This window comes from Rhodotorula graminis (assembly GCF_001329695.1).
Source record: "Rhodotorula graminis WP1 unplaced genomic scaffold RHOBAscaffold_4, whole genome shotgun sequence".
NCBI lineage: Eukaryota > Fungi > Basidiomycota > Microbotryomycetes > Sporidiobolales > Sporidiobolaceae > Rhodotorula > Rhodotorula graminis.
Genome location: NW_017264931.1, coordinates 80,195 through 101,935, shown reverse-complemented (window position 1 = coordinate 101,935; position 21,741 = coordinate 80,195). Strand labels below are relative to the sequence as shown.

Here is a 21,741-nt window from a genome sequence, read left to right as displayed (position 1 = left end):
GCTCGCCGACATCTAGACGCCCGCGCCGGGCGAAGGCGAGGTCGACGGCAACCGGTGAAGGTGGCGCGCTCGACGGACCGCCCGAGGCGAACAGGGTCGGGTCGTGAAACGCCGCGAGCGCGACGAACGAGTCGCCCTCGTCGTCGAGCGGGTCGCCGCCGAGCTGCTCGCCGCCCTCCCTCGCCGCCCCCTCGCGCACCTGCACCTCGCCGCCTCGTGGTCGCGCCCATGCGACCGAGGGCCCGCCGCACGCCGGGTCCGACAGCGAGCGTATCGTGTAGGGGCGCGCTCCCAACAGCGAGAAGCTGTGCGGGTGCTCGAACGCCGAGCCGAGGGAGAAAGAGGTGGGCGAGACGGGCGCGGCTGGGTCGAAGAGAAGGGGAGCGAGGGTCGGGCGGCGGGGTGCGGCTGAGGGTGCGGCGAGTACAGGCGAGGGCGCGGGCGAGGGCATCGTGGCTGGTCGTGTCGTCGCAGTCGTAGTCGTGGTCGCTGCGAGGTCGTGACTGGGCCGAGTGGCGGTGTCGGTGGAGGCGGACGACGTGCGCTCGCCGCGGTGCGCCTTGGCGGGCCGGCGGCGCACTGCTCGGCTGCGCGATGCATCCTTGCGAGCAAGTGACCCAAGAGAGGCGAGAGAGCGGCCGAGAGCAGCTGGCGAGAGTGGGGGAAGAGGAGAAGAAGGAGACGAACGCCGAGAGAGGGACCGAGCGGGACAACGATGGCCGGACTGTCCGCACGCTCGTCCCCCCTCGGCCGCCGGACACTCCGCTCATCTGCTCAGGAGACGCCGGCGACTGCTATCCGGGCCGAGAGAGGCAGAGTCGCTCTCGATTGACGACGAGGACGAGGGGGCGGAAATGCGACAAAATGCACGACGACGAACGACGACGACGACGACAGCGAGGAGAAACAGACAACACGCCGTGCACACCGCCCTCGACCCGCCCATCAAGCCTGCACGGGGAGAAGAGAGGGGGTCAGTGCACGCTCGCCGAAGCCGAGCGACGACGAGGGAGAGAGAGAGAGGGAGCTCACCATGTACTTGAGCTTCTTGCGGTCCACCTCGTCGCGCTCGAGGTACTCCTTCTCGATGAGGCGCTCGACGGCCTTCTTGACCATCTGCGGGCTCGGCTGGAACCGGTGCGACAGCTGGCGGATCACCTCGTTGACGAGGTCGAGGTGCTGCAGCACCTTGCGGTCCTTCATGATGCGCACGATGCAGGCCTGCGTGCGCGCGACGTGAGTGAGCCCAGGGGTCACGGGCGCAGGAGGAGAGGGGGAGAGGGAAAGAGGGGACGCACGTCGCACTGCGTGTTCCTCGCCTCGTCGACCTTGCCCTCGGTCTCGCGCCGCTCGGCGTCCGTCTCAACCTTGGCCGCAACCGTCTGGATGCGGATCTTGGCGAGCGGCGCCGTGAAGCTCGTGTTGAACGAGAACTCGTCCGACTCGGCGACGTCGCGCCCGCGAGGGTGCTTGGTGAGCACCTTGAACTTGGCGCACGCGAGCGTCTGAAGCGTGCGCTTGAGCTCCGACGACGGCATGTTGGTCGACTCGGCGATGTCCTGCATGAGGATGCGGCGAGTCAGGCTCGGCTGGGCCAAAGACGAGGCGCGAGGAGAAGAGGAGAGAGTTGTGGACACACGGCGTAGCGAAGCTTCTCGTCGTCGCCGAGGCCCTCGAACAGCGCCAGGACGACCATGGCGTACGTCGACACGTTGAGCTCGTGCGAGCGCGCCTTGAACCGCGTCTTGACGTCGACTTGACCTTGGTCCGGCATGAAGGTGAGCTTGCGGCCAGAGTGCTTGTGCTGGTAGAAGGCGTCGAACGCCTTGACGCCGTCCTGGAGCACCTTGGGCAACGTGCACGACTTGTCCTTGGCGTTGAACGGCCAAAAGTTGCTGCCGCACACGATCGGGACCATCTCGAACGGCGCCTTCTGCGGGCGTGGACCGACAGAGGGGAGGGTTAGTTCAGTCGCCGGCGCTCTTGGACAGGGCGAGGTGGGAGAAAGGCGAGGGACGCACGATTGTGGCCGTCTGCTGATGCCGGCGGTACTCGTCGACCGTGTCCTCGCTCGTCTTGACGTCGCGCATCATGCCCTCGGCGCTCTTGGCAAACTCGGCGCCGGCCTCGATCTTGAACTTGGCGAGCATGTTGCGCTCGGCGTCGTCCGACACGGACCGCTGGCTGATGAGGCGCTTCGACAGGTGCTGGTTGTAGTACTTCTCGAACGCGTCCTTCTCGTTCAGGTACCGGAACAGGGCGACGGCCTTGTTGAGCACCTCGTCGACCTCGGCCTCAGTTTTCTGCGTGTGTGTGCGGCGAGTCAGTAAAGGCACGAGGGCGAGAGGGAGAGGGAGGAAGGAGGGACGCACGCCCTTGAGGCCCTTGCGCAGGTTGTCGTCGATGAAGAGGGAGATGTACTCGGGCGACTTGCGGTTCTCGTTGACGAACACGGAAAAGGCCTGCGCGCGCGGGTTCACGAGTCAGGGCCACGAGTGGCGACTGAGGAACGAGAGGGAGAGAAGCGGGGCGCACGTCGTTGATGATCTTCTCGAACGCCTTGTCGCTCCCGAACGCCCTCGCGAGGAGCGTGTCGAACTTGTCCTTGAGGTCGAGCACGTTCTGGACCCACGCGAGCGCCGCCTTGGTCCGCGCGCCGACCGCGCCCGCTCCCGCACCCGCCGCACCTCCTGCTTCGGGCCGCTTCTTCTTGCCCGCCGCCGCGCCTGTCTCGTCGCCGTCGCCCGTCTCGTCCTCGAGCGCCTTGCCCTTGCCCTTGCTCGCCGCCGCCGTGGCGTCGCCGTCGTTCGCCGGCGCCGGCGCGAGCATGACGCCCTCGTTGACCTGCTTGCCGACGGCGACGATCCAGGCGCTCAGGCCCTTCTGCAACTCGGCGTGGCCCTTGCCGACGCGGCCAAACAGGGTGTACAGGAGACGCAGGTCGTCGATGCGCGACTCGGCGACGAGCGTCGACAGGCCCGACGCCGGGTGCTCGAGGATCGAGACGAGGTGCTGCTCGATGAGGACGTGGTCGAGGAGCGACAGGAGGAGGGGCTCGGTCGAGGGCCCGAGGTACGACTGGGCGCGCGTCTGCTCCTCCTCGAGGCGGCGGTTGATCTGCGGGCGACAGGAGCGCGCGTGAGTCGCCGTTCATCTCGCCCCGAGCGGCCGCGAGAGAGAGAGAGAGAGAGAGAGAGAGAGAGAGGGAAACAGGGACGCACGCGCTGCAGGAAGCTCGGACAGTCACACTCGACGAGGAGCCTCGCGCTCTCCCTCGAGTAGAACTCCTCGGTCTGCTTGAGCAGCGCCTGCTCGAACGCCGTCTTGTACGGGCTCTCCTGCGCGCCCGGCGGGCCCTCGCCCATGACGGTCCTCGCGCGCGCCGCCGCACTGCTGCTGCTCACGACGGGCGACCCACTGCCCGTGCCCGCCGAGGCCTGGATCGGGAGCGGCACCGGGCCCTCGTCCGTCAGGCGCGACAGGATGTCGACGGCGCTGTGGATCGCCGAGCGCGACACGACCTCGCCCTCGCGCTCGATGCGGATGACGGTCAGGAGCGTGTTGATGAGGTGGTGCGCGACCGTGCTCGGGTCGGCGGTCGGGCGCTGAGAGGGCGGGATGACGGCGGCGGCCGCGGCGGACGAGCGCGACGAGGTGGCGGCGACGGCCGGTTTCGGCTTGGTCGAGAAGAGGATGACGTGGTGGAAGAAGAGGGACAGGCCGAGGTCGAACACGCTCGGGACGGCTGCCGAGCTTGAGCTCTGCCAGTGCTTGTCCTGCCGGCCGGTGGGTGGGGGGTCAGTACAATCTCTCGGGCTAGACAGGCGAGGACGGACGACGCACGAGGTATTTGAGGACGTCCCGGATCTTGCTCATGCACGCGATGTGGTCGTCCCACACCTCGCGCAGGCGATCGAGGAAGAGCTGCCCCGCCGCCGCCGTCGCGACGCTCTCGCCGCTGCCCGTCGCGCCGCTGCCGCTCGCGCCGACGACCGATGTGGCGTGCGGGAACACGGGGACGACCTTGGCGCGCGTCTCGGCCTCGAGGTGCGCCGAGATGAGCTCGGCGACGGCGTTGTACAGCTGGTGGCCCTGCGAGCGTGCGAGAAGGGGAGGTGAGCCGATGCTGCGGGATGAGGCGGGAGAGAGGGAGGCGCGCCTTCTTGTGGAGGACGAGGTGGTAGGCGTAGCGGTACGTCTCCTCGAACGAGAGCTGCGAGACGTTGTGGTTCTGCACCTGCTGGATCGCCTCCTTGAGCCGGTCGAGGGTCGAGTCCAGCGGCTCGGTTTGCTGCAGGAAGCAAGCTAGTCAGTCGTCGCCCTCGCTGACGGGTTCCTCCAGCTGCGCTGCCTGCACAGAGTGTGGGCCAACGCGGCAGAGAGTCCGGAGAGAGCGGAGCGCACCTTGCGAGGGGCTTTGACCCTGCCCGTGCCGCGCATAGCGGGCCTGCGGATGGCCATGGTCGACTGTTGGCTGCTGCTGGTCCTCGGTGGCTGGCGCGAGGTGTTGCGGTCGAGGCAGAGCTCTTGCGATGAGCGAACACGAGGGTGAGGTTTGGGATGACGTTGGACGGCTCGCGACGGGGGTCGGGGCGGCCTATCCTGCTGAAAGGGGTGCAATCAGCTGGTGCAGGCTACACTCGAAGCTGCTCGAGCGTGTGCGAGGCGAGAGTGGTCGACAGCCTCCCCGCTCCTCGTCGAGCGGCCGGTGGCGGCCGCCCGCACTTCTCGTCTGTGCGCTGTGCCGGCCTTGCTAAGCTCACTGAGATACAATCAGGCGTTCGCACCCGAGCGAACAGAAACAGAGGACCGAGAACTCGTGCGCTCGTCGTCCTCGTGCGCTGGAACACATCTCAGCTCTCGCTCCCCTCGTGACGGCCTGGATGCTCCGACGAGACCGTCGTTGCACTCTGCGCGACCCTATCGAGGCGCCGGACCGCCCTGCGCCGCCTCAGCCGCAAGCTCACGCCGGACCTTGTCCATGTTGGCGCCGAGTTCCCTCTCCCTCAGCTCGTCCTCGGCCCTCGCCCTCGCGCTCCTCCAGCCCTCGCCGCGCTCCTCCTCGCCGATGCCCTCCCACAGGTCCTCGATCCCGCGCCCGTACAGCTCGCGGCCCTCGCGCGTAAAGACGTGCACGACGAGCGTGCCGGCGTCGAGCATGGCCCACCCGCTCGCGTTGTCGCTGCGCGAGGGCGATGTCGAGCTGCGCGCCGAGCGCGAGGCGCGCGACCGGGCGTGCTTGGACGGCTGGGCGGGGAGGCCGTGGATGAGCGGCGAGGTCGAGGGAGGGGCAAAGGGGAGGTCGATGGCCGAGGACAGGTCGACGGGGTTGGTCGCCAGCTGCATGAAAGAGCGCGTGTGAGTGACCATGTGACGTGATGTGCACGGTACGAGGCGAAAGGCAGACGCACATGCCGCCGGACGCCCTCTACCGCACCTCGAATGCCGCGCTCCCTGCCCTCCTTGAGGGTCGCGACGACGACCCAGTCGCACCAGCTGCCCTCGGGGTCGGCCTCGCGGGCGTGGATGTAGGCGAGCTCGTCGCGGTCGAGGAACGGGCTCGTCGAGAGGTAGGCGTGAAGCGGGTGGAGCGCCGGGGGAAGGTGAGGAGGCGGAGGGGTCGGGACTGGGGCGGTGGCGAGTTGCGGCGACGCCGGTTGCGGTGAGGCGGTTGGAGCAGTCTCTTGGTCGACGAACCAGGGCAGGGGTGCGTCCGAGCGGGTGGCTGCTGTCCACGCGAAGAGGGACGGCGGGTGGGAGGAAAAGGCGCGGGCAGCGCGGCTGGCGGGCGCGGGCTGCGAGCGGGTAGCTGCGCCGGCCAAGAGTGTGCGTGCGACGAGTGCTGCCCTTGTCGTGGCCATGCTGGCGTGCCGTGTGTTGACGAGGGGAGAGCACCGCCTCGTCGTCCTCATCACCTCACCGAGTTCGGCCTCTCGCTCGTCTCCTGCCGACTCAACCGAGCCTTGCACCTGCTCCCCCTCTCTGCCTCGCTCCCCACTCGACTCCCCTCGACACACGATGTCCCTCCCTCGCCTCGTCATCGTCGGCGGTTCCGGCCGTGTCGCCGTCAAGTTCACCCACACCGCCTCGTCCCACTTCGCCATCGACTCGCTCGTCCGCAACAAGGACCACTTCGACGCCATCTCCAAGGCGGGCGCCACCCCGAAGCTCCTCAGCCTCGAGGACGCCTCGGTCGAAGAGCTCGCTCGCGACTTCAATGGCGCCGACGCTGTCCTCTTTGCGGCTGGCGCGGGCGGCAAGGGTGGAAAGGAGCGCACGGTCAAGGTCGACCAGGACGGAGCCATCAAGGTGCGTCCACCAGGCCGAGCGAGCCGCCAGATTCGGCCCCGACCCATGGCATGAACCGCTCACGCTCCTTCCCTCCCTCGCGCAGGTCTTTGACGCTCTCGAGAGCCTCTCTGGGCCCAAGCCCTACCTCGTCCTTGTCGGCGCTCTCGACACCCGCGACCTGTCCAAGCCGGCTCCCGCTCACTACGTGCGTCGGCCGTTCCCTCCCTCCTCGCCTTTCCCTTCCTCCTTGCCCAGAGACTGACTCGTTCCCTTGTCGACGCAGACCGAGGAGGACAAGGAGGCGTCCAAGAAGGCGCACGACGCGATCGGTGCCTACTACGAGTGCGTCGCCCTCTCTCTTCCTCGTACCGCCGTCTAGGGCGAGCGTCCCGACTCGGCCTGCTCGAGCGCTCGCTGACTGCTCCTCAACCTCGTGCAGCGCCAAGCTCGTCGCCGACCAGAACCTGTCGAAGCGCACGTCGTTCCCGTGGACCGTCCTGCGCCCGGGCCACCTCCTCGACGACTCGGCCAAGGGCCGTGTCGAGCTCGGCGTCACGCACATGGGCGGCGTCACGGTGCGTCCAGCCTTTCCCTGCACTGCAGCCTCGTCTTCCCGCATGCGCGACACATCCACTCACTCGTGCCTCCTTTCCTGCAGCGCGACGATGTCGCCTCGACGCTCCTCGCCCTCTTCCGCCTCTCGCCCGAGCAGCGCGAGCAGGTCCGCGGTCGCGCACTCGACCTCGTCCAGGGCTCGGACCGTGACATGCCTGTCGACGAGGCGGTCAAGCAGGCGCTCGGCAGCGGCGAGTCGAGCCTGTGAAGGAGCGGCCCCCCTCTCCCTCTCTCGGCTCGTCTCGCGCCCGCTTTCTCTCGAATCGACGTGTAGATACGATCCAAATGAAGTACCTCCGCCTCTCTACACCATGCCCGTCGTCGTCGCGCGTCGAGAGAAAGCTGCGACAAGCGCCCTGGTCGAGAAGGTGTCAGCGAGCAATCGCGCCGGTGCCTCTCGGAGACGAGCACGCCGGTCGGTCCGCGGCACTTTCGGCGTGAGCTCAGCGCGTCAACGTGCGGATGGCGTGCTCGTCGAAATTGACCTCGGCGACACTTCATCGAGGATCCGAGATGAGCTGAGCTGGTGAAGCTCTCGCTCGTCCAGCCTCTCTACCTTGCACCTCGACTCTCTGCGCGCCCCCTGTACGACCACCCAGCAGCTCGACGGCGCACACGCCCCCTCTCTTCCCCGCCAGCACCGCCTCGACACTCCCCGCGCAACCCTCGCCTCGACGACTCGCGCCGCCTCCAGCTCGACTAGCCCGCCAGGAGCGCACAGCGCACTCGCAGGAGCAACCATGACAGCAGCCTCGACGCACTCGACCGCGCAGGCCTCGACCTCGACGCCGCCGCACAGCGCCGACGACATGCTCCCCGCCGCCGGCGCCGACGCCTCGCAGCGGCCGCACGAGCAGCCAGCGCGCAACACGCTCCTCGCGCGCGCAAAGGCCAAGGCCCTGCGGTACATCGACTACGACCCGCTCGTCGTCGAGGCCGCGAGCGTCAGCGAGACGCTCAAGCGCGCGGTGGCTGGCGACCCGAGGCGAGGCGCGCTCGCCTACTTCGCGAGGCTGTTCCCTTTCGTGCGGGTGCGTCAAGCTCTATCTCTCTTTTCCTCGAGCGCCGAGTCCAGGACGTGGCGCGAGCGGGCGACGAGGGACGGCACTGACCTTCTCTCCCCCTTGCGCGCCCACAGTGGCTTCCCCTGTACAACGTCAAGTGGCTCATCGGCGACCTCATCGCGGGCATCACCGTCGGCATGGTCCTCGTTCCTCAAGCCATGGTGCGTCCCGCCCTCTCGTCCTCGTCGAGCGCGCCCGGAAACCTGACCCTCGCACCCTCCCACAGTCCTACGCCAAGATCGCGACGCTCCCGCTCGAGTACGGCCTGTACTCGTCCTTCGTCGGCGTGTGCGTCTACGCCCTGTTCGCGACGTCCAAGGACGTGACGATCGGGCCCGTCGCCGTCATGTCGCTCGAGGTGGCTCGCGTCATCCAGCACGTCCAGGACTCGGAGGGCGGCGACATCTACAGCGCGCCCGAGATCGCGACCTGCCTCGCCTTCCTGTGCGGCCTCATCGTGCTCGGCATCGGTCTACTGCGCCTCGGCTGGCTCATCGAGGTGCGCACCCGTCTCCTCCTCTCGGCCTTCCCAAATCTCGACTCGTCGACTCACGTCCTGCCCTCGCCCACAGTTCATCCCCTCGCCGTCCATCGCGGGCTTCATGACGGGCTCGGCGCTCAACATCGCGGCGGGCCAGGTCCCGGCCCTCATGGGCTACTCGAGCAAGCTCAACACGCGCGCGGCGACGTACAAGGTCATCATCAACACGCTCAAGCACCTGCCCGATACCAGGCGCGACGCCGCGTTCGGCCTCTCGGGTCTCGTGTTCCTCTGTGCGTCGCGCCTGTCCAGGACCGTGCCCTAGCTCGTCGTCGCCGAGGTGACTGACCTTGCCCCCCTCCAGATTTCGCCCGGTGGTCCCTCACGCGCCTCGAGCGCCGCTCGCGCAACCCGATCGTCAAGAAGATCGCCTTCTTCGCCCTCACGCTGCGCACGGCGTTCGTCATCATCTTCCTCACCGTGTTTTCGTGGGTCTACGTCCGCGGCAAGAGCAAGCCGTTCCCGATCAGCATCCTCGGCGACGTCCCGAGCGGGTTCCAGCACATGGGCCAGCCCAAGCTGCCGACCGACCTCATGAGCAAGATCGCGCCGCAGCTGCCCGTCTCGACCATCATCCTCCTCCTCGAGCACATCGCCATCGGCAAGTCGTTCGCGCGCATCAACAACTACAAGATCGACCCGAATCAGGAGCTCATCGCCATCGGCGTGTCGAACCTCGTCGGTACCCTGTTCAACGCCTACCCGGCCACGGGCAGTTTTTCTCGCTCGGCGATCAAGGCCAAGGCGGGCGTGCGCACCCCGCTCGCCGGCCTCTTCACGGGCGTGTGCGTCGTTGTCGCCCTGTACGCGCTCACCGGAGCGTTTTACTGGATCCCGAACTCTGCGCTCGCCGCCGTCATCAGTGCGTCCTCGCCGCCTCGATTCCCCTCTTCCCTCGCAGCCCTCGAGACTGACCCGCCCCTTTTGCCCGTCCCTTTCCCTTCCTCCCGCCACAGTTCACGCCGTCCTCGACCTCATCGCCTCGCCTCGGCAGGTGTACGCCTTCTGGAAGGTGTCGCCGCTCGAGGCGCTCATCTTCGTTATCGCCGTCGTCGTCGCCGTCTTTTCGACCGTCGAGATCTCGATCTACACCTCGGTCGGCTGCTCGGTCGCCCTCCTCCTGTTCCGCATCGCGAGGCCGCGAGGCTCGTTCCTCGGCCGGGTCCGCCTGCGCCCCGACGTCGTCGGTCGGCCGCCGTCGCCCACCGACAAGGACCAAGCCGCCTCTGGCTCGGTCAGCCCCGTCGCGCCGCCGGTCCTCCACCGCGACGTGTACTTGCCGCTCCTGCCCGACGGCGTGCGCAACCCGCTCGTCCAGGTCGAGGCGCCACCGCCGGGCGTGCTCGTGTACAAGTTCGAGGAGTCGTTCCTTTTCCCCAACGCGTCCTTCTGTGCGTCCCTCTTTCCCTCTCTACCCCTCGCCCACCCTTCCGCCTCCTCGTACATGTCGTCGCCCCGCCGCTCTTGACGAGAGCGGCCCTGAGCCGAAACCTCGACCTGACCTTCTCAAACTCGCCCTCGCAGATGCCGACGTCATCCTCGACTACGCCAAGCAGCACACTCGCTCGGGCCACAACTACGACAACGTGCCGACCGGCGACAGGCCCTGGAACAACCCGGGCCGGCTGCCGTGGCAGAAGAAGAAGGCGGCGGCCGACGAGGACGAGGAGGCGCAGAAGCCGCTTCTTCGGGCCGTCGTCTTTGACATGTCGAGCTGCTCCAACATCGACACGACGAGGTGCGTCCCTCTCTGTCACCTCTGCGACCGACGAGCCCGGCCCTGACTCTCTCTCTCCCCTCGCCCGCAGCGTGCAGAACATTGTCGACCTCAAGAACTCGCTCGAGCGGTACAGCGACACCCAGGTCCAGTTCCACTTCGCGAGCATCCTGTCGCCCTACATCAAGCGGTGCGTCCCACCGTTCCTCCATCCCTGTGCCCCTCGAGCGTCAGTCGCTGACCTCTCCCCTCGCGCGCAGAGCTCTCCTCGCCGGCGGCTTCGGTACGGGCAAGGGTTGGTCGTGCGACGAGCGCGCCCTCGAGGTCGCACCTGTCGTCCAGTCGGGCATGGAGCCCGTCATGACCGAGGCGGCCAAGCGGCACCAGCGCACCCACTTCCAGCGGCGGTATCCGCTCTCGCCGCCGCCGGGGACGCCGCAAAAGTTCGGCGGCGACGGCGACGAGGAGCACAAGGAGCGCCTCGAAGACGAGCCGACGTCGTCGTCGTCGGGCGGCAGCAGCAGCGGCGCCGGCGACGAGGTGCGGCGCGACGGCGTCAACGAGGCCGACCTCGAGGCCGCTCTCGGCGACGTGGCGCAAAAGGCGCCGCACATGCAGGGCAACCTGTGGGCGCACCAGATCCCGGGCGAGCATGGCCTGCACCTCGAGGCGCCCGTCGTGTCGAACCTGTTCCCGCGCTTCCACCTCGACCTCACGTCGGCCGTCGCGGCGGCTGTCGGCAAGTCCGACTGGTGACCTCGCTCTCTCCCTCTCCCTCTCTCTCCCGCATCCCGCATGTCTATTCCGCATTGTCTAGAGCCTCGCCTGTTGTAGCCAGTAGAGCGCACGAGTTCATCCTGCATCGCCGCACGCACCCGTTCCTTTCCCTCGAGCTGTGCGACTCTGTGCGCAAGTGGTCGTCCGGTATCGCTCGAGTCGCTCAGCTGCGGTCAGTCTCGAGGCCAGAGAGTCGCTCTCGCGTCGTCCAGCTTGGCTCTCGCCGTCGCAAGGGCGGAGGAGGCGGAGCCGCGCGTTGCCGACCTCATCACCCTGCGAGAGCTTGAGGGCCTCTCGCTCTTGACACACCCGCTCCGCACGCTCGGCGACCATGCCAGCGCCGACAGAGATCGAGCTCGCAGCTCTGCCGCGCGCTACCGTCCGGCCAGACACCCTCTCGCGCGCGTCCTCGACCGACAAGCTCTCGCGCGTTTCAACCTTCGCCAACCTCCCCGACCTCACCTCGACGCCGCCGCCCGAGCTCGCACTGCTCAGCACGAGCGCCAGTGGGCGCAACAGCCCCGCCGCCGAGGAGGTCGGGCAGAGGCTGAGGCGCCTCAGCACGAATGACCGCGAGGAGGAGGGGCGAGGACTGCCGCCAGTCGATGGTGGCAGCGGCGCGTGGGGCTTTGTCGTTGCAGGCTTCATCCTCGAGTGCGTCGCTCTGCTCCCTTTTCTCAGAGCCGAGCCGGGCGAGCTGACACCTCCCCTTCGTCCCGCAGAACCTTCAGTGCGTCGCCCGTTCTCCCCCTCCCATCTCTACGAGTGCCTCGTGTCTGAGGCATCGGAGGAGATGTAGAGCGCCCGAAGAGCGACCGGCGAGCGCACGCTGACTCTGTGCCCCCCGCAGTCTGGGGCTTCTCGTACTCGTACGCCTCGATCCTCGTCTTCTTCGAGTCGCACGCGCCTTGGTCGTCGTCGTCGCTCGCCGCCCTCACCTCTATCGGCACCATCTTACTCGCCGTCATGTTCATCTGCCCGTACGTCCACTCTCTCTCCCTCACGCCGACTCGAGGCGGGGCGAACTGACTCGTCCCCTCGCCCCGCAGCGTGTTCGTCATCACGGTCTTCCGGCGGTACCCTGAGCGCATCCGAGCCATGCTGTGGACGAGTGGGCTCGTCAACTGCCTGAGCATGCTCGTCGCGAGCTGGGCGACCGAGGTGTGGCAGCTCGTCCTCCTCATCGGCGTCCTGTGCGGCCTGTCTGGCGCCGTCCTGTACGCGCCTGTCCTCCTTTGGCTCAATGGGTGCGTCCAACCTTCTCTCTTCCCTCGACTGTCCGCAACGGAGCAAGGCCTGACGCCCGCCTATCTCTCGCAGCTGGTGGCACGACCGTCGAGGACTCGCGTCGGGCATCATCTTTGCCGGCACGGGGGTCGGCGGCACCATCTTCCCGTTCGCGCTGTCGGGCCTCCTCGACCGGTACGGGTTCCCGACCATGTGCCGAGCGTGGGCCTGCATCACGGCGGGCGTGTACGCCCTCGCGCTCCTGTACCTCAAGCCGCGCGTGCCGCTCGTCAAGCCTCGCGGCGAGAGGGCGCCGTGGCTCTCTATACACGATTTTCGGTTCGTCAAGGACCCGGTCGTGCTCGCCCTGGTGCGTCTCGTCGCTTTCGCTCTCTCTTGATCGTCGTCGTCGCCCGCACGAGCTCACACAGCCCTCGCGTGCGCAGACGGCGACGACGTTCCTCTCGTCGATGGGCTACATGCCCGTCAGCCTGTACCTCCCGATCTACACGTCGTCGCTGTCGACGCCGGGCAAGGCCAACCTGCTCGTCGCCATCTTCAACCTGTCGAGCAGCGTCGGGTCGACCCTGACGGGCTACACGAGCGACTACTCGCTGCCCATCACGCTCGTCGTCATGGGCACGGCGGGTGCCGTCCTGTCGCTGACGGCGTGGGGGCTCGCGAGCTCGCTCGGCGCCGTGTTTGCGTTTGCGGTCCTCTTTGCCGCCTTCTCCCAGGTCTGCTCGTGCGTCTCTCTCTCTCTCTCGTGGATCTGCCCCCTCTATCTTTCTCAAAGGGTCAAACAAACTGACCTTGCCTCGTTGCCGTCCTCGCCGTCCGCGTCTCGCAGAACCTGGGGCGCCGCCGCTCGCGACGCCGCCGGCGCCAACCCGCACTTGTCGACCATGATCTTCTGCCTGTTTGGCGTCGTGCGCGGCGTCGCGTCCATCGTCGGGCCGTTCATCTCGACGGGCCTGTACGAGGAGGCTCTGGCCGACGACGAGCGGTGCGTCGCCCTCTCTCTTTCTCTCGATGGCGGTCTCCTCGCCCTGACGCTCGCTCTCTCTCTCGGGCGACGTCGCAGCGCCGCCTGGGGCCGGTTCGGGTTCCGCAACATCATCGTGTTCGTGGGCGTCATGTCGTGCCTGTCGGGCCTCGGCGGGCCGGGCGTCTACTGGGCTCGCAAGCGCAAGCTCGCTCTCAAGGCGGCTGCAGCGTGAACTCGGAATGGAATGGAACGCTGTTGCACACAGGCTTATCCGAGAGCAGTGCCTACGAGCGAGTCGTCGAGAGCGGTGACCGTTCGGGCCCCTCTGCTGCCCGGCCCCGCTCCAGCCCCGCTCTCGCGCGCGACGACGCCGCCGTCCCACAGCGAGCGCTTGGTCCTGAGGAAGCCCTTTGCGTCAAACTCGACTCCCTCGCGCCGCAACAGCTCGCGCTTCTCGCCCGTGCGCCGGCCCTCGTCGCCGTCGCCGCCGCCGTCGCCGTTCGCCTTTGCCGCCGCCCGTCCTCGCGCACCCGGGCCGGGCTTGATCCACTCGCCGCCAAAGCCGCCGATGTAGAGGGTCGAGGCGATGACGCGGTGGCAAGGGACGAACGGCGCGAACGGGTTGTTGCGCAGGGCCGAGCCGACTGGGCGCGCGGGCGAGGGGGAGGGTCAGCGGCGGGGGTGGGAGGAACGAGGGAGAGAGGGCACGGGGGCGCACCTGCGCGTGCGGAAGAGTCGAGGAGGGTGGCTAGCTGGGCGTAGGTGGTGACGGACCCGGGCGGGACGGTGAGGAGGAGGTCGTACAGCTGCGACGAGGCGAGGGACGGGCGTGAGCTCTCTGGCGCGAGGGGGGGCCGTGCGAGGGAGAGAGAGAGAGAAGGGACGCACACGCCACTGGAACGGGGTGCAGTTTGTGCCTGCGTCGCGCCTGAAGGCCGAGCGGGCGGCGAGCGTGGTCGGGAACGGTGGCGGTTCGCGCCCGAGGACGAACGGCTCGGGGCCGGGCGCTGTCGCGGCGGGTCGGGGGCGGTCGTAGGGCTTGAGTCCGACCCAGGAGGCGAGGGTGACGGGCTTTACGGTGCGGGTGCGCGAGGGACCGGCTTGCGAGGGGCGAGACGAGGGCGAGGACGAGGTGGGGGACGAGTCGGGCTCAAGGGGGGCGACGACGCGGGTGACGCGCGGCATGGTCGAGTAGAGGGACTGGTGGTGGAGCTGAGCTGGTCCACTGGCTAGCTAGACGCGAGCGAGGTGAGAGGGACGAGCCAACTCGGCGCAGCTTCGTCCGACCTTGGCCTCGCACCTCGCCTGTCTCTTCCCACAGCATGGGACAGCGTGAGTCTGCTCTACCACCTTCTACCACCCCGCACACACGCTCACCACGTTCCTCCCGCGCAGCATCCCCAAAGAGACGTCGCCTCTCCCCCGCCGACATCGACCTCACTGATGACGGCCCTCAGCCCGCGACACGCCCAAAGCCGCCCGTCGACCAGCCCGACACCGGCCAGACCAAGCTCGCACCCCTCTTCCGCCCGCCCGCACCCTCGCAGGGCGCCTGGTTCGCCAACCTCGGCTCGGGCAAAGGCTGCGGCCACTTCGTCTCGCGCTCGCCTGCTCCCTCGACCAAAATCGCCGCGTTCGGTACGTCCAACCTCTCCCTGCACTCTGTACGTCTAGCCCTGACCCGCCCTAGCACCGCGCAGACATCGACGGCACCCTGATTCGCCCGCACGGCAACTCAAAGTACCCCAAGAGCGACTCGGACTGGGAGTGGATCAGCCCGCACGTCGTCCCCAAGCTGCGCAAGCTCCACGCCGACGGGTGCGTCCAACTGTCCCAGCTCGGCCGTCGAAAGAGACCTCCACTCACCCCGCCCCGCCCTCCTGCCGCAGGTTCGCCATCGTCCTCTTCACGAACCAGGCGCTCACCGACACCCGCCTCAACTGGTTCAAGCGCAAGATCCCTGCCGTCGCTCGCGCTCTCGATGTCCCGCTGCGCGTGTTCGCCGCGTTCGACCACAACGAGTTCCGCAAGCCGGCGCCCGCCATGTGGCTCGCGTTCGAGACAAAGTTCAACGGCGGCCTGTCGATCGGCGCGTCCGCCTCCCTCTCCCTCTCACTCGTGTGGCGTGTCCTGACGCTGTACCCGTCGGGCGACAGACTACGCGGCGTCGTTCTACGTCGGCGACGCGGCGGGCCGACCTGCGACGACCACGAGGCTCAAGGACCACTCGGACACGGACCACAGTGCGTCCTTGCCTCTCTCCTCGCGCTCAACGTACACTCACTCACGCATGTCTCGCCCCGCAGAGTTTGCGCTCAACTGCGGCCTGCCGTTCATGACGCCCGAGCAGTTCTTCCTCGACAAGCCGGCGCACGCTCCGGTCGAGTTCGGCGGCTGGGACCCTCGCACGCACGACCACTCCTGTGCGCCAACCTCTCGCCTCTCTCTCGATGAGCACGTCGAGCCGTTCCTGACGCACGTGGCGGGCCTCCCCGCAGCGCCGCTCTACTCGCCCTGCTCGCCGCCGCTCCTCCCGCGCCGCCGCAGCGAGTTTGACGACGAGCCGCCGCCCGAGGTCGTCATCTTTGTCGGGCCGCCGGGCGTCGGCAAGACGACCTTCTTCAAGACCCACTTTGCGCCCAAGGGCTACGTCCACGTCGTGCGTCCGCCCTTTCCCTCCTTGTCCCTCTCTCCCGCCGTGGCATCTCGCTCACGGTCCTCCTCGTCTCGCCTCGTCCGCAGAACCAGGACACGCTCAAGACGCGCCAGGCGTGCCTCGCCGCCGTCCGGCGCGCCCTGACGGCCTCGCCCCCCAAGTCGGTCGTCGTCGACAACACGTCGCCCTCGGCGTCGGTCCGCGCCGAGTACGTCGACCTCGTGCGCTCGCTCAACGTGCCCGGCGCCGGCGGCGCGGTACCGGTACCGGTGCCCGTGCGCGTGCGCTGCGTCTACTTTACGGCGCCGCTCGAGCTCGCGATGCACAACAGCGTGTACCGCGCGCTGCACGAGCCGGAAGACGCGAGCGGCAGCGGCAGACGGCGCGAGGTGCTGCCGCTCGCTGCGTTCCTCGGGTACAAGAGCCGGCTCGAGGTGCCCAGGCTCGACGAGGGTGCGTCGGCGTCTCCCTCTTTCTCTCTTTCTCTCTCTCCCGAATCTCTCGTTCTCGCGCCTGACGATCTTGCCTTTCCCTCCCCTTCCTTCCTTCTTCCCTCTCTCTCCACGTTCCTCTTTCTCTCTCCTCTCCTCCTCGGCGCCTGGTCCCTCGCCCACGCAGGCTTCGACGACCTCAAGCACGTCCACTTCAAGTTCTCGGGCTCGCCCGACCAGCTCGCGCGGTGGCACCAGTGGCTCGGCGACGTGTATGGGTACAAGCCGCCGGCCAAGGGACACAAGGTCGTCGCGGCGGCGGCGGCGGCGGCGGCGGGAGGGACGAAGAGGGGGAGGAAGTGAGGGGAGCGAGGGAGGGGAGGAGCGCTTGGACCCTCGTCGGGCTTTTGCCAGCAGTGCCTTTTTCTCGTCGTTCGTGTCACTCGCTCTCGCACTTGCACTTTCCTCGCGACGCCTCGCATGCGGGAGACAAGGAGAGCGGACTCGCGCAGAGAGAGAAAGAGAGGCAAAGAGGGAGCGACGACAACAGATAAGGTGCATTGCGGCGTGCTGGCTGGACAGAAAGGAGAAGCGCTTTGCTACGAAAGACGACGACGACGATGACGGCGGGGGAGTAGAGGAGGGACGGGAAGGGAGGTACAACAGCTGCAGGAGAGGAGGAAGGACCTGCGAGGCGAGGGGGAAAGAGAGGGTCAGTGCGGGCTCGACGAATACGTCGCACGAGAGGAGAGGCCAAGGGAGATGAGGGACGCACCATGCGCGAGAGAGAGAAGAGGCGAGGCCCTCACGACGCCCACGAGGTAAAGAGGCGCGCGGCCTCGGCCTGGTCGAGGTCGAACGGCGGCGGCGAGACGGCGGCGGGCTGCCCGGGCGCGGTCGACGACGATGACGACGGCTGCTGCTGCTGCTGCCCGCCGGGAGCTGCTGCCGAGGCGGCGCCGGCGCCTCCTTGCTGCGCCTCGAGGATGCGGCGCTTGAGGAGCTTGATCTGCTGCAGGCGCTTGCGCCAGTTGCTCGAGTACTCGAGGCGGTGCGTCTTGCCATGGGTGCCCGCCTGGCGCTGCGTCTCGAATCCGACCGAGGCGAGAAAGATCTGGGCAAAGATGTTCGAGTGGAGCGCGAGCTGGCGCACGACGCTCGCGAGCGACGAGCCCGTCACCATCTTGAACGTGCCGAGCGGGCCGATCTCGGGCATGCCCGGGCGGCACTGCATCGACACCTTGAAGAACTCGGTGTTGTTCGACATGCCGGGCCCGAGCCACGGGTTGCCCGCCGGCGTGTGCGGCTGGATGACGATGTTGACGAAGTTGAAGTCGCCGGGGAGCGTGTCGAACGCAAAGTCGCCGCCCGAGTCGTTGAAGATGACCTTGACAAAGTCGTTGCCGATGTGCCGCTTCTTGAGCGTGAACTGCGGGTCGGTCGCGAGGTCGGTCGGCATGAGGGTCGCGACGTGGAAGACGAGCTGCGAGATGTCGTCGTCCCAGCAGTAGGTCCACCGCCCGTCGATGTCGTTCTCCTGGTCGAGCCCGCCCGTGTAGATGCCGAGCTCGCGCGAGCCCTTGAGGCGCACGAGGCCGCCGAGGCCGCTGATGAACTCGACGTACGCCTTCGAGCCGTGCGTGTTGGCGAGGATATCGCGCTCGCTCGTCTGCCCGGGCCCGGCGTACAGGACGCCGACCTTGTGAAAGTCGACGATCGGGATCGAGTCGAGGAGGGTGACGCCGCGCTGCGACGCTGGGTCGCTCGGGACGAGAAGCGGGCGCACTCGGGTGTCGACGTGCGGGAACGACGAGAGCTGGACGACGAAGAAGCTCGGGTCGACCGTAAGCGCGCCCGACTCGATCGTGACCTGGGCGACGTCGTGCGCGGCCGAGTTGGCGACGTCGACGATGGCGTTGTCCTCGATGCGGGCCTTGAACGGGCGGTCGTCGGCCGCCGGCGTGCCCGAGAACGACGCCGCTCGCGCTCGAGAGCCGACGTGGAGCGGCTTGGCGTGCTGGGGCAGGATGGCGAGCGCCTCGCTGACGGCCGTCGGGACCTGGTGCATGAGGCCGGCCGTCTCGCGGTGGCGGAGCAGGCCCGCGATGAGGTCGCTCTCGGGCGCCGACGACGTCATGCTGATGTTCTGCATCTCCCAGAGCATGCGCACGACGCCCGACGAGCGGCGCACCGTCACCTCGACCCACGCCGGCGCGTGCACCTTGCGGATCGTGATGGTCGCGAGGCCGACGATCCACGTCTTGGGCGGCGCGAGCGGTGCGGCGCCGGGCGCGCCCGTGATCAGGTTGTCGAAGTCGGTCGCCCGAGGGCGAGGGTCGGCGTTCGAGTAGGCGTAGCGCGCGATCATGTCCAGGATGACCTCGGTCGCCTCGTCGACCTCGCCCTTGCCCTCGTTGGCCTGGACGAGCCGCCGCGTGAGGAACGGGACGAACTTGGGCCGCTCGGCGAGGCGCACGGCGAGGTACCACACGGCGAGGTTGTAGTAGGCGAGGAGGAGGACGTATTGCGAGAAGGCGTACTCGATGCCCTCCTGGGCGTCGTCGGCGCCCGGGTCGTCGACGAGGCGCTCGTTGTGGGCCTGGATGTACTTGAGCGCGATGCCGAACACGGTCTGGAAGTCGACGTCGGTAAAGTTGGCGTACAGGGCCGGTTCTTGACCGACGCCGGCGATGAACTCGAGGATGTGGACGCCGAGCTCCGGGGTCGAGATGATCTTCTGGAGGTGCCGCACCGACTCGGCGAGGTGCTTGGTCATCGACGGGCGCAGCTCGAACGAGGCGATCGTGAGGGCGTGGATGCACGGCTTGGCCGTGTCGCGAGGGTTGCCGAGCCCGAACAGGAACGCGTTGACCATGTCGTCCTGGTGCTGCTTGATGAACAGCGAGCGGTACGCGATGAGCGCCGTGAGGCACTGGTACGCGACGGCGTGGATCTCGGCCCGCTTGATGCCGTGCGGGAGCGAGTGGGGGAACGTGCGCTCGCCGCGGTCGCCGGCGCGCAGGCTGTCGCACAGGAACTTGCGCAGGACGTGGATCTGCTGGGCGCACCGAGGCCCGCACGCGTAGTGCTTGTTGCTGAGCTGCTCGGGCAGGTGGCACAGGATGTACGACACGAGCTCCCACTCCTGGTCGACCTGGAGGACGTGGTTGACGGCGCCGAGGTACTCGGACACGGGCAGGACGACCGACCACTCGCTCGGCGGGAGCGTCTCCTCGGCCTCGACGACCTTCATGAGGCCCGTGCCCGGGTCCTCCTCCTCGGTCCAGTTGCGCAGGCGGTTGTGGTCGAACGACGCGAGCCCGCGAGTGCCGATCGACGCGACCGACGAGCCGAACGCGAACGGGAGCTTCTCCGGGATCGTCCACAGGATGGGCGACGCCGTGAGCGACGGGGCGGCGGCGTTGCGCCGGATCGACCCTGACCGGCTCGGGCTCGTGCGGTCCTGCTCGGCGAGCCGGCGCAGGCGGCTCGCGCTCCTCGACCTCGCCGTCGCGTCCTGCGCCGCCGACGGCTGGCGGCTCGTGCGGCCTCGCTGCGGCTCGCCGTGACCGTCGTCTGACGCCCGGGCGCTCGACGCGCCGCCGCCGGGCTCGCCCGACCCTGCGTCGGCGCCGGCGCCGGCGCCGGTGGCGGCGGCAGCGAGGCGGCCGAGGACCTTGGCCGGCCCGGTGATGTCGACGTCGTGGATCCAGTGAACGCGGTGCGAGGCGTCGGCCCTCAGGCGGACGAGCCACTGCAGGATGAGGAGGCGGGTGCGGATCGAGATGGACGGCTCGGGTGCCGCGTCGGGCGCCGACAGGTGGTTGGGCGCAAAGAGGAGGAGCAGATCGCGGTAGATGACGACGGCCTTCTCGGCGGCGGCCGGCGTCGAGTGCTCGAGGCAGAGGTGGAAGATCGACATGAGGCCCATGACGGCGACCGACGACACCTCGGGCGGGTCGGTGGCGTCGAGGATGGGCGGTGGCGCGCCGCCGATGCGGCTCGACGAGGGCGACGCGTCCTTGCCGGCGTACCGCGACAAGGGCGCAAAGCCCGTGCGCTTGCTCGCCGGCGTCGACGGGGCCGACGGCGAGCGACGGTGGAGCGTGCGGTCGGCCGACTTGGCCATCTTGACGAGGAGCAGGCGCAGGCGGTCGAAGAAGCCGAGTGGGCCGGCGTCCTCGTCGTCAACGTCGTCGAGCACGTCGCGCCCGAGCGACGTCATGAGCGACACCATGGCCTCGGCGACTTGCGGGTCCGTCTCGAGCTCGAGGCTCGTCTCGAGGAGCGGCATGATGAGCGTGTCGACAAGCTCGTCGCGCTGCTTGGGCAGGAAGCGCACGTGCGCGTGGATCGAGGCGACCGACTGGAGGATGCGGGCTCGGACGACGGGCGACGCGCCTCGCCGCAGCGAGCGCGAGCCGGCGCCTGCTGCACGCGTCGGCGGCGGGAGGTAAAACGCCTTGACGAGCTCTTGCGTGCGCTCGAGCCACTCGGGGTGCGTCGGGAGGCACAGGGTGCCCGAGCGACACTGGTCGAGCGTGAGGCGGGCGTAGGCGTCCGACAGGTGCGGCGCGAGCGAGACGAGGAGCGTAAAGACGGCGTCGCCCGGGCCGGAAAAGTCGGTGCCGCACCACGCTCGCACGACCTTGCGCAGGAGGGACGTGAAGGCGATGAGGACGCCGGGCCGAGCCGTGAACTGGCCGTTGTCGCCGTGGCCGAGTTCCTCCTCCTCGTCCGAGTCTGTGTCGTCGCGTGTCGCCGTCAGTACGAGGAGGAGGGGCGAGAAGGAGGGGCGAGGAAGGGAAAGAGGGGGACGCACCGAGGTCCTCGCCGGGGTCGTTGCGCTCGACACGCGGCGTGACGGGGTTGATCTCGACTGCGAGACGAGGGAGAGAAAGAGAGAGTCAGTCGTCGGGCCCTGCGCGGTGTCGAGGACGAGAGTGGAGAGAGAGAGAGAGAGAGGAGGACGCACCATCGTCCGACAGGATCCACTGCCGCAAGTTCTGCTGCTCCCACGACGCGATGTGCTTCTTGGCCTTGTCGAGCACCTCGATCGCCATCGTCCACTCCTCGAACGAGATGCCCTTGGGCACGTCCTCGGCCTCCTTGCCCGGCGCAGGTCCTCCTCCCGCCCCTCCTCCGCCGCCGCTGCCGCCGCCTCCTTGGCCGCTCGAGCCCGGCGCCGACGCCGACGGGTGCGTGACGGCGAGGTCCTTGGCCCGCAGCGCCATGCGCTCGGCGGCGTCGAGGCGCTCCTCGACGAGGCGCAGCACCTCGGCGTCGACGGGCCCGCTCTCCCACAACATGCTGCGCCGGATGCCGTTCCACAGGAACGGCAGGCCGAGGCTGAGCATCGACGGCCACCGCGACTCGCCCGTCGCGCCGCTCGAGCCGCCGCCCATGCCCGTCGCCTCCGAGACGAGGCTCGCCT

General features: G+C 68.4%; 8 protein-coding genes across 8 annotated transcripts; 4 read left to right on the top strand and 4 right to left on the bottom strand.

Moving 5' to 3' along the window:
* Positions 1-945: 945 nt before the first annotated feature.
* RHOBADRAFT_48172 (uncharacterized protein) lies at positions 946-4,578 on the bottom strand (the record flags this gene model as incomplete). Its single annotated transcript, XM_018415105.1, has 11 exons — positions 4,405-4,578; positions 4,160-4,291; positions 3,844-4,092; positions 3,806-3,816; positions 3,222-3,753; positions 2,536-3,117; positions 2,373-2,462; positions 2,022-2,303; positions 1,640-1,933; positions 1,299-1,559; positions 946-1,221 (listed from the first exon to the last, which is right to left on the bottom strand). Exons 1-11 carry the CDS (start codon positions 4,459-4,461, stop codon positions 946-948), a joined length of 2,766 nt encoding a protein of 921 aa, XP_018272234.1. The 5' UTR covers positions 4,462-4,578.
* A 306-nt stretch (positions 4,579-4,884) lies between these two features.
* Positions 4,885-5,861, bottom strand: RHOBADRAFT_52226 (uncharacterized protein; the record flags this gene model as incomplete). The annotated part of the gene is made up of 2 exons (XM_018416234.1): positions 4,885-5,340; positions 5,412-5,861. 2 exons carry the CDS (start codon positions 5,859-5,861, stop codon positions 4,921-4,923), a joined length of 870 nt encoding a protein of 289 aa, XP_018272233.1. The 3' UTR covers positions 4,885-4,920.
* A 94-nt stretch (positions 5,862-5,955) lies between these two features.
* RHOBADRAFT_66168 (uncharacterized protein) lies at positions 5,956-7,217 on the top strand. The gene is made up of 5 exons (XM_018418884.1): positions 5,956-6,309; positions 6,395-6,496; positions 6,575-6,633; positions 6,731-6,866; positions 6,950-7,217. Exons 1-5 carry the CDS (start codon positions 6,019-6,021, stop codon positions 7,112-7,114), a joined length of 753 nt encoding a protein of 250 aa, XP_018272232.1. The 5' UTR covers positions 5,956-6,018; the 3' UTR covers positions 7,115-7,217.
* Positions 7,218-7,715: 498 nt separating this feature from the next.
* RHOBADRAFT_34803 (uncharacterized protein) lies at positions 7,716-11,056 on the top strand (the record flags this gene model as incomplete). Its single annotated transcript, XM_018413231.1, has 10 exons — positions 7,716-7,937; positions 8,045-8,131; positions 8,197-8,469; positions 8,543-8,744; positions 8,816-9,373; positions 9,468-9,691; positions 9,725-9,902; positions 10,036-10,249; positions 10,320-10,418; positions 10,489-11,056. 10 exons carry the CDS (start codon positions 7,716-7,718, stop codon positions 10,982-10,984), a joined length of 2,553 nt encoding a protein of 850 aa, XP_018272231.1. The 3' UTR covers positions 10,985-11,056.
* A 255-nt stretch (positions 11,057-11,311) lies between these two features.
* RHOBADRAFT_52223 (uncharacterized protein) lies at positions 11,312-13,486 on the top strand. The gene is made up of 8 exons (XM_018416233.1): positions 11,312-11,659; positions 11,728-11,735; positions 11,856-11,985; positions 12,055-12,252; positions 12,326-12,602; positions 12,679-12,977; positions 13,083-13,238; positions 13,317-13,486. Exons 1-8 carry the CDS (start codon positions 11,337-11,339, stop codon positions 13,450-13,452), a joined length of 1,527 nt encoding a protein of 508 aa, XP_018272230.1. The 5' UTR covers positions 11,312-11,336; the 3' UTR covers positions 13,453-13,486.
* A 1-nt stretch (position 13,487) lies between these two features.
* Positions 13,488-14,029, bottom strand: RHOBADRAFT_34801 (uncharacterized protein; the record flags this gene model as incomplete). Its single annotated transcript, XM_018413230.1, has 2 exons — positions 13,488-13,864; positions 13,939-14,029. Coding segments are annotated over 2 exons (468 nt in total), but the record flags the coding sequence as incomplete, so codon positions are not given.
* A 513-nt stretch (positions 14,030-14,542) lies between these two features.
* RHOBADRAFT_42507 (uncharacterized protein) lies at positions 14,543-16,670 on the top strand (the record flags this gene model as incomplete). Its single annotated transcript, XM_018414069.1, has 9 exons — positions 14,543-14,552; positions 14,616-14,858; positions 14,921-15,038; positions 15,110-15,313; positions 15,435-15,463; positions 15,527-15,643; positions 15,719-15,879; positions 15,963-16,329; positions 16,495-16,670. 9 exons carry the CDS (start codon positions 14,543-14,545, stop codon positions 16,668-16,670), a joined length of 1,425 nt encoding a protein of 474 aa, XP_018272228.1.
* A 442-nt stretch (positions 16,671-17,112) lies between these two features.
* On the bottom strand, positions 17,113-19,182 carry RHOBADRAFT_12887 (uncharacterized protein; the record flags this gene model as incomplete). Its single annotated transcript, XM_018412112.1, has 2 exons — positions 17,113-18,165; positions 18,307-19,182. 2 exons carry the CDS (start codon positions 19,180-19,182, stop codon positions 17,113-17,115), a joined length of 1,929 nt encoding a protein of 642 aa, XP_018272227.1.
* Between the last annotated feature and the right edge of the window lie 2,559 nt (positions 19,183-21,741).

Bases quoted from the DNA above. Each gene is read 5' to 3' on its own strand.
- RHOBADRAFT_52223 (XM_018416233.1), top strand. From the start codon at position 11,337: ATGCCAGCGCCGACAGAGATCGAGCTCGCAGCTCTGCCGCGCGCTACC. The intron at 11,986-12,054 runs GTACGTCCACTC...CTCGCCCCGCAG, and splicing joins GCCGTCATGTTCATCTGCCC to CGTGTTCGTCATCACGGTCT. The intron at 12,603-12,678 runs GTGCGTCTCGTC...TCGCGTGCGCAG, and splicing joins ACCCGGTCGTGCTCGCCCTG to ACGGCGACGACGTTCCTCTC.
- RHOBADRAFT_66168 (XM_018418884.1), top strand. From the start codon at position 6,019: ATGTCCCTCCCTCGCCTCGTCATCGTCGGCGGTTCCGGCCGTGTCGCC. The intron at 6,497-6,574 runs GTGCGTCGGCCG...TTGTCGACGCAG, and splicing joins AGCCGGCTCCCGCTCACTAC to ACCGAGGAGGACAAGGAGGC. The intron at 6,634-6,730 runs GTGCGTCGCCCT...AACCTCGTGCAG, and splicing joins GCGATCGGTGCCTACTACGA to CGCCAAGCTCGTCGCCGACC.